The 9,843-nt window shown below is 45.6% G+C and overlaps 1 protein-coding gene across 4 annotated transcripts in view; it reads right to left on the bottom strand.

Moving 5' to 3' along the window:
* Positions 1-3,441: 3,441 nt before the first annotated feature.
* Positions 3,442-9,843, bottom strand: part of LOC119405335 (ELAV-like protein 3) — a 198,153-nt gene continuing 191,751 nt past the window's right edge. For all 4 annotated transcript variants that reach the window (XM_037672169.2, XM_037672168.2, XM_037672170.2 and 1 more), the window contains one exon: positions 3,442-8,772. In XM_037672169.2, coding sequence (XP_037528097.1) covers positions 8,448-8,772 — 325 coding nt within the window. In that variant the 3' untranslated portion in view covers positions 3,442-8,447. The remainder of the gene's footprint in view (positions 8,773-9,843) is intronic.

Here is a 9,843-nt window from a genome sequence, read left to right as displayed (position 1 = left end):
CGTAGCTTCTACATCAGTGAGAAGTCAGGACAAGTGAGGTTACCATTCACCGCACTACCTAGTAATCGGACGTCTGTGCTACGAGAAACACCTGTCGAAAAAACAAGTATACAAACGCTCCACTAGAAACAACACTGCACAAATGTAGACGTCGCGATAAGTACCAAAAGATGCGTAAGGACATGCAAACCGCAGCGATAATAAAGAGATCACTTCGCGAACACACACGGCTGTAACTGTGTAACATAAATGCGCTGTATGCGGTAAACGCGAGAGCAAAAAGTCACTTGCGTTCGTACAGTTGTTTCACTTAGGTAGTTGCACCCTTAGGACTTGAAAGTGACGTCACTGTAGCATTCATACTTGTTAGATACTTGTTAGGACTGGACGTCTCCCCTGTTAACTTTGCCTTGGCAGCCTTGTGTTGTTTGAACATTATTAGCTTTCGCAAGCCCCAAACGTTGAAGTTATAGTCACTGAAATGACGTAACACTTCTTCAAAGTAAGTAAAAGCGCCATCTGCTTCGGCTATCAGAGACGCCACTTCCGCCAATATTGGGCGGTTAATATGTCAAGGACATTTTAACAAAAATGCGATCGCTGAGCTCCAATCGGGGCAATCTAAAAGAAGCAATTGCTCTTTCCTGTCGTAGAGTTCCAGTGTAACGCAGAATTCGTTGTTCTTTTGCGGGTGTTGCATTCGGTGCAACCAATTCGTTGCCGGCGCAAGCCAAAGTAGGTAAGCCCACCCCTGAAGCGGGTGAAGATTGAGGATTGACGCCCAGCCCTACTGAAGGACAATCACGGGACACCACCATCGGAAAACTGTATATCCTGTCCATCGCGATAGGCGCGTTTCAACACACAGACACATAGATTAGCGAGAGAGAGTGAGAGAAAGTGGGAGAACAGAGGAATACCAGTCGTATTGCTCGGATTTGTAGCTGTAGTGTGCATAGAAAATTGTTCACTCTTGCTTTAGGTTCCTCCTGTCAGCCGTTTAACCATGATTCGCAACTGCGGTTTATCTTTAGCAGCAATATCTTGTGTTAAAACTTCGTGCCTGAGACTTAAATTGTGCACGCAACTTATTTCGCATCGCAAATGGGTCACTATAGGTAACCGTGTTTACCTTTGTCCGTAGGAACGGATGTTAGGTTGTTTGCAGAAGCCTGAAAGAATATGCGTACATGCATTACTTGTGCAGTGTCTGTTGCTTGTTGCTAGGTTTAAATCTCGTGGCCGTTTTAATGCGTATGGGGCCACGGTGGTGGTGCGATTAAGGACTCAAGTGCGAGGCCGTGAAAGAAATAGACATTTTGTGTTCAGTTTAGTGTTCCACGCTAAACAGGTCTGAAATAATGCCATCTAATAAGCGAATTGGGCCACTATAACCAGCCGTGCCTTTTGAAATATTCAGCGACAATTCAGTGAATTTGGTTGCACTTCTAGTCTTAGGCGGTCCGTTCCACTGGACCATATTGTTTTACATTCTGGTAACGGTAGGACGTGAGACCAAGTTGCTATAGTGCATCTTACATTTTTCCCTAGCTGTCGAATGTACGACAATTAATCTGATTGGCTGAGGCAGATCGAGCGCTCTCCTTACTGGTTAAAACTAACGAAAAGTAGAAACATGGAAGAATTTGATTGCGTCCGTAGTTATCAAACCTAAAAGCGGTATACTTAGCACGTTCAACATGCATGGTACACTAATGACGTAGGTGGCTTTAACGAGAGCACTGCAGCGACTCACCCCATTAGAAGCGCCGTAAGAGTATTTAACGAGTTAGCACCTTTGAATTCATAGTTGCCGTTCGGGACGCGACCACTTAACAGCCGCGGCTACGCATCGCTATCAACACTAGCACCCCCTATGTCATTCTCTTTGCTCAATGACTGCAACAGCATACGATATTCCAAACAGACAGCTCACACACTAACATTTTGCGTTGTAAATACCTTTACAGCTTTCGTGTAACGCATTAAAGTGCGTATTGTGCAAAACCTATCGCCAAATAATGCTTGTCGCCCCTACCTTGCAGATAGAGCAGTAACTCTCTCGTGTAACTTACTAATTAAGTGTATAACAAAGTACGAAGTTACACAAAAGTGATGCAACTGACACTCTAAAAATGTTCGCTATTTTCTTTGTTTTTGTTCAGCCACCAAGATGGCTGATGTTCGATGTTATGTTCCCGATGCGCTGTGAGAAGGGTAGAAAATGCAAAATGGGCACTAAAACAAGAAAACCGAGAAAACCGAAAAAAAGGCATGCAAAAACAAAGCGAACGAAACAAAGGAAAAACCATTAGTCAGTTTAAAACATGGGACACACTTTTAATATCTTTTCTCTTTTTACTTGTTTGACAGACAGTACTTGAACATTGAAAGCGGAATGACTGACAGTATTGTATCTTTGCTCGAGACAAAGCAGTACATTTTGGTTGAGAAATGGTTCCATGCTTCAAACGGGTGCCTGCAGGAAATCAGGGTCAAAAACTGAAGCAAACGCAAGGCAAAATGCAAATGAACCAATCAAAAAAACAAACCCAAACCAAGGATTTAACAAAAGATGCATTCTCATCTGCAATGCACGTCAGTCCGTGACAGCAAAACAAAGCAGCCGGGATAATGTGCAACTGAAGCAAATGGTGAAACAAAGCAATGTTTCCTCGATCAAACGTTGCGAGAAAAAAAAAACAAATGATACTCCGAATGTGCGTGTACAAGTAAAAACACCATTTTCACTTACATGAACCAGTCTGACATTAAACAAAGAAAAAAACGAAAAAATGTGCACGTGAGAAGCGGCTAGCTTTGTGCGAACATAAATATTCGGTTGTAAATATCGCTTGGTTGTAAACAAGCAAAACATCAAATGAAAGAAAGAGGGACACATACAAGTACAACTTAACTCTATGTATGCACCAAGCTGCATTTCTAGTCAGGTTAATAGGTTAAACTTTAACGACCTGACTGGGTGGTGGATCGATTTACACTGCAAGCATGTGTTTAATGGCAATGTTAGACTCCGTCGAGTTGAGTTTCTAAAAATCGGCAACGCTGCCGCGAATGTAAAAAGACAGGACTTTAGAGTTGATGCCACTACAAACACCTCAGCCACAGGAAGCGGTCAAGTGTTCCTCCGTGGTAACCGCTCACCAATTTAGCTATTCTTCCCGCGTGGCTGCAGGGCTTTTTAAAAGATTGCTTTAAAAGGTTACCGCCTGAAAAATTATCTTAGCCACCTTGGAAGCCTACTTTTCCCACTGACAATCATCCTAAGTGGCACGGCGCAATTTTACTTCGAGGAGTCCGCGATCTGCAAAGCCCAGGTTATCTCGTTTCGTCCATATCGCGACCAGTAGCGCTAGTATTTGTGAGTGTTTTTGCTTTGTTTTTTGCGCTTTTCTAGTCTTAAGTTTCTGTTCAACTGTGTTCTTTAACGCGACGGCGGAGCGCTCCTGTTCGGAAGCGCCTTCCCTGTTCTCCTATTGGTCCGGGCAAGTCGGTGACGTCATTTCGGCGTCACAAATGCGAATTTACACCCTCTCAACCCCTTCTTTTTTTCACTCACTCTCGCGCTGCATAGGTTCAAGACTGGGATGGACTCAGCCGAGAGGACAGATTTTACCCTCCCCTCCCCCCCCCCCCCCCCCCCCCCCCCAAAGAAAAGCACAGTATAGACACGTCAAAGCGACATAGAATACGCGCGCACATGCATACAATGACATCACTGAGTAAATAAAGAACATCTTGACACTCGCTTGAGATGTTATCACACCGGGTCACTTCGACACAAAATGCGCGACAATTTCGCATAGCACATAACACGTGGTACAAAGCAACACCGCACACTTTAAACCCACAGTAGCTAAGTTCAAACAGCATGGCTTCTAAATACAAACACGCACTTCACCACAGTAGCCATGTAAGCATCACAGGGTGGCAAGCACAAAGCCTAGGGTGCTGAGATGCAAACTAATATTCACACGTGCAAGTATTTTCCACAGTCTCGCGCGCTGCAACATCAAGTGTCGCGCGACAGCACTTTCAGGGAGCATCACGAAGAAAAGAGAAAACGTGAATATCGAACCAAAACATCGTATCTCCCAAGCGGAGTTTCACTCGCGAAAAATTTTGCGAGGCGTGTTGGTGCATACGGAAGTGGCAACGCATTAAAAGCGGTGTGCGGTTACAACAAGGAGCGAACGCCGCACGCTAGTACGACGCTCGAAACTGCATTCATTTGCGCTATTAACGTCGACTGGTGTCGAAGAGCGGGCACGCCCTGCTCGTGGGGTCAGTTGGGTGAGAGGGTGCGCGTGACAATTACAAACACTGGCCTTTACAGGCAAGGTGTCGGTAATTTACCCCCAAGCTGTGCTACGAGACATACAAGACAAAAGTGCTTTTGCACACGGATAACTATAGACGTACAACGCTACGACGACCGTGTACTGTACACAGATTCGAACACACGTGAGTGACGAAGACCTGAGATCAGCAGTGTACGCCTTGTTGCGGGCCACCTATACATGAGACAAATCGATGGATGCGTGACTTTTTTTTTTGTTACGTTCTTCGTGAGTCAGCGAAAGGACTAGAGTTTCACTCAATATGGCGGCGGCGACGGCTGCCTGCGGCCCTTTTTTTTTTCGAGAATGGAGATAAGATAAAAGTTGCTACGTAGCGGCTTGTGTGGGCGGCTTTCGCCTGTTTGGCCAAATTCACGCTGGATGAAATATTCAGCAACAATTTAAATCGACACTCCCCACTGATAACAGCGTAATGCCACTCTATTCTTTCTAAACCAAATGTTCTTGTGTTAACCGAGGAAAGATTGCTTTACTCCTTATATTAATAAGATAAAAATCAGGGCTTATTTTTTTTTTTGGTAGCACGGCCTCTCGTAAGGTAATGTGAAACATTACCCTACGTTTGAAACGATAAACGATAATCGCGCATTTTCAGTAGATCCCCTAATGATATCACCGCAATTTTATATCGCGTCTTCGCACAAAACCTATAGTTTCGGTTTGTGCAGTTCACGCGATATCTGATTTTATCCCGAGGCGCGAGCGGCTCACACAAACCGTACGAAGTAGTGCACACCGCAAGGAGCGTCACCTCGAACAACAAATCGATCGACATGTCTACGAACACCTAAAGTCGAAAGACACCAATGAAATCGAAGGTTTTCTTTTTCTTACTTACACACTATCGCCAATCCTTCCTTATAATCGACTTGGCGCGACTGGTGTCTTTAGAAATATCGCAACGAACTGGCCTAGGTTACGGCATATTGTTTACCTGTGAGCTCCTCGCGATGAACACAGGTTTCGCGCTGCTTTCGAAAGCAACGCGACGGAAGACAGTGAAATAGCACACACGAAACGGCTTGCGCGTTGCAAAGCGCGTTGGACGATCGATACATACTAAGCCTACAGATAACCGGGCTGATCCGTGTATGAAGATAAGTTTCGTGCGATAGCAAAGAAGTGTACAAGAAGTTACAGAGCACAGAGTTACAACTGGAAAGAAACGCGACGCACAGGCAACGCGACGCACTGGCAACGCGATGCGCGGGCAACACACCCCTTCCTCTTCGCTCGCGAGCTTCACTCACACATACACTCTACAATGTGTTTACAACACGGTACAATGTCAAACGCCACGTCATGCATAATTAACAACACTTTCACAGGCAACCTTTAAATGTCCTAACCTCAAACTGAGTGAAAGCGTTTCGCACAAAAAGTAATATATTACATCAAGAGCTGACAGAGCGAGAAAAATGAATTATGAAAGGTTTAAGTACAAAGGGCTAAGTGCTCAAAATGAAAGAAGTGAATAACTCGTCGACATACAACGTAAATGTCTTAGTTTACAGCTAATAGAAATCCAAGCGCTTTAAAGACTCCCACATTCAAATTTAACAACCGTGCTCTTTCCTTTCATTGAGGCGCCACACCGGAACCTGTGAGTTAAATTATCTCTAATGATACGACGCAGATAAAGTCGAAAGTAATCTTAAAAATCCGTTCCAACCTATAGTTACCTATGGCCTTGGTCATTTTTAATGAAAACATTTAATATAGGTTGCCCGATGCTTGCATGAACTGGATGTTCGTCGCGATTCGCCGTTTAATGAAAGCTCTGCATGTAAGTTCCCAAGCCGACAGGTCACGTGACCCATTAAGTACCTTAGCCGCAGGAGCGAGCTAAGAGCTCCGTAGCAGACGGCGTTTCGACCTGCGTTGCAGACGACACCACAACCTGCTCGCCAGACGACTGGTGCTCGCACTCCAAACAGGCAGAGCTAAACGCCTAAATAAATAAATAAATATATACTTATTTTATAAATAGTTCAATAAATAGATAAATAGGTGCATTAAATACAATACACAATGAACTGACTAGCCTATTTTTCTTCTTTTTGTCACCAGGAGTCGCGATTTAGGAGATTTAAACGAAGCCAACTAGTTTGTCACTGCTTTCGTAACTTTTTTTTTTGCTGTTCTTGTGCCCAGAAATTTGTCGTTTTTTCGTGTACGCGGCAGCAAAATCACGACTAGATTTGGAATCAAAATATTATATACGAAGTTCGACCCCTTTCCACACAATGTGGCAGCATTCTTCGAAACCTAAACACTTCCTCTCGTAAAGGACACGAGATATTTAAGTTATTTTCCCCGACTGTGCCACGTACAATCTAGCTTGACAACTGAGACGTCGAATTCGGTATTCTTTTTTACATTGCCAAGATTTCCTAATATTCCTGACCGATATCCCCGCAAAAACCAAGCAATGCCCCCGGATCACCTGATGCTCATACCTCACCTTGCATTTTGCTTTAAATGCACGAAGGGCTATGGCCAATGCACGTATCGCTTCACGCATGCCAAGGCAACGAGTGAAATAACATTCCGACAGCTCAGAAGCTTACGCAGGCGATAAATGAAGGTGTCACGGTTTCACATTTCTGTTCCTTTTTTTCGTCTACATGTCATCACGACTTGGGCTGTTTTCGACGACACAACGGCACAGTGAATGTAGCATCATAGGCTGGCTACTCAGCGCGCCATCTTTTTTTCAGTTTGTGGGGGTGGGCGCATGTGTGTGTGTGGGGTGTGCGTGTGAAGCACGGGCCTCGGGCACCTACGTTTTCGCGTCTTACTACGCCTCGCTTTATTTTCGCTTTCGCAACTTCAAAAACCAGTTTTTAAAACTTTCGGGGAAGGCGTTTGAGCTTTCCTTGCGAGGTTTAAGTCGATGTTTCCTTTAGCGTACGTTTTTTTCAGCGCTTCGAGACAATGACGAGCGATAAGAATTTTTGTTTTTCTAGCGTGGAAATCCAAAGTGCATCCCCATTCCGACATACCCAAAATTCCTGCTCAGCGATGCACTCTAGAAAACCTTCGCAAAATATGAAGTTGTAAAAGGTCGACCGCGCGTGCTTACAAAACACGTAATTTCACGCTTCTTCTCGTCAGTTTACTTTTGCTAAATTCCGAACACTTTCTCAGTTATTCAGGAAATGTTAGACAATACAGAAGGCAGATTCGCAATGCAAGATCATTAAGTACACCTGAATTTTACACCTCAAGAGATTGAACAACGATGCCAATTAAAGGCACGAGGATTAACTTATACCGTCTGTACCAACTGACATGCGCTTCAACTCGCTAAACACGTGGTCTTCGTGCTTTCGTAATGTAACAGGGTTCCAAATATGCAGACAAATTAGCTTTTCGTTTCTTTCTTTCGTTTTCCTTAACTTCTGTGGACGAACATACATAGCGTATCGCGTTCGTAGGGCCCTCAACGTTCTGCTCTTTAAGCTCCAGTGCCCCGGGGTGTTTTTTTTCCTGTTTTTTTTTTCATCGCTTCCCATCTCCTAGCGTCAAACGTCATCTGCGCGTTCTTGTCAAAAAAGAGTCGTTCGGTGTGAAGGGCTAGCGGCAAGGGTTCTCCGCGGTCTCCGTGTCTGTCTGTGCGTGCCGTCTCTGTGAGCAAAGTGTCTCGTGTTCCGCGTGTATGTACGTTTGTGTGCCATTAAAAGGTATGTGGAAGTGCTCTTTCGAACCACGTCATTTCCTGTTAAGAATGAAAAGGGGGAAGCTTGACTTTAGCGACGTGTTGAGTACGTGGTGTTCCAACTCGTTTTTTTTTTCGTTTAGGGGCGAGAAGGGTGGCTCAAAAAAAAGGGAGAGGATGTAAGTGAGTTGCTCACCGTCCGGTACAAGCGCGAACGCCGATGATGGGTAGATTCGAAGTCGTACCTCGACTTTACAAATACACAACCGAATGCTATGTTATCGTCAGTGGTGGTGTGTTCTTTCGTGCGCCTCCTGAGATAAGGAACCACTTGTACCGGACGGTAGAGCAAGCCGTGTATTGAGAAGTGTGTTGTGTCTGTGTTGTGTCTGTGTGTTCTTAATTTAGGACTTGCACTTGTTGGTCTTGAAGGAGACCTGGAGCACGCGGTTGCCGAGCGTGTATCCGTTGAGGCTCTGAATGGCGACCAGCGCCTCGTCGTAGTTGGTCATGGTGACGAAGCCGAAGCCCTTGCACTTGTTGGTCTGCAGGTCTCGGATGACCTTGACGCTCTGCACGGCCCCGAATGGGCCGAACAGCTGCCACAGCAGGTTCTCCTCCGTGTCCGGCGCCAGATTGTACACGAAGATGCACCAGCCGGAGCCGTTCATGGCCGAGCCGGCCAGCAGCGGGTTGGCCAGCAGGTCACCCGCCAGCGGAGAGTACCGGCTGCGACGGAGGAGGGCAGAGAAAGAACACGCAGCAAGGGATTTTTAGAGGGCTCGCTTCTTGCTTTCACACAACCTTAATGAAAACCAGCAGTTAATGAAGCAGAGGAACGTGTAAGGGATGTTAATTGTAGTGTTTCAAGGGTACTGCAGTAACGGTGGCGTAGATGTGAGTAATATAGATGTGCGTGCCACTGTGACACTTTACATCTGCATCGCAATTACTACGATACACTTGAAACAGTACAATTACCATCCCCTATACCTCCCTTGGCCTCATTATCTGCTGTTTTTTATTAGGAACACGCAGCGTCTCTTCTACTGCAGAACAAACTCAACACCTATCAATGCTTCTTAACGTGGTGAAGCAGCGCATACGGAGAAAAGACACGAATGGAAGCTGGTGCGTTGCTTCGCGCCTTACAGGGCCCCCCTGCAACAATTTTTGAACATGATCAGAAAATCGGAAGTCGGGGCTCCCGAGTACACGTAGGCCAAACATCGTAGCGCAGCATGCGGCCCGCATTTTACAGTTTCAAAGTCAACTACCAATCGCTCGCTCTTCTCTCAACGAATCATGCCGCAAACTCAAACGACAGCGCCGCAAACACAGAGTCCACGGCTATTGGCTTGATTTGAGCACCGTGAGCTGTATCGTTAAAGCGGCCGCCGCGGGATGGCGCTATGCGCGCTCGCTCACTCACGATCGCATTGAAAGTAAGCCGCGCTTTCGAAAACAAAATAAAAAAAAAACAAAGTGCTCAAGGTCACGACGTGCGCTGAGGAGCGGTCGTAGCTTCTTGTGGTCCCGTTTCCTTACGGAACCGTTTTGTTGACTTGCGCCATTTTTCACGCTATAGGAGTGAGCTGCTAGCCTTATCTTCCTATAACAGTCCGATTTGTTGCTATCGCATTCATTGCTTAGCCCTTGCGGGGAAACTGTGACTTTTATTTTGCGCTTCAAGTTACACTACAGATTGTTTCAAGTGGTCCGCGAAATGTTCGAGCGATCTACGCGACCGCCTCAATGGGCTTGTACGCAAAACCGGTCGGTCTCAATGTCACATTACCC

This window comes from Rhipicephalus sanguineus, chromosome 9, assembly GCF_013339695.2.
Source record: "Rhipicephalus sanguineus isolate Rsan-2018 chromosome 9, BIME_Rsan_1.4, whole genome shotgun sequence".
NCBI classification, from domain to species: domain Eukaryota; kingdom Metazoa; phylum Arthropoda; class Arachnida; order Ixodida; family Ixodidae; genus Rhipicephalus; species Rhipicephalus sanguineus.
Note: the sequence above shows the minus strand (reverse complement) of the source record. Positions and strands in the feature narration are given on the sequence as shown.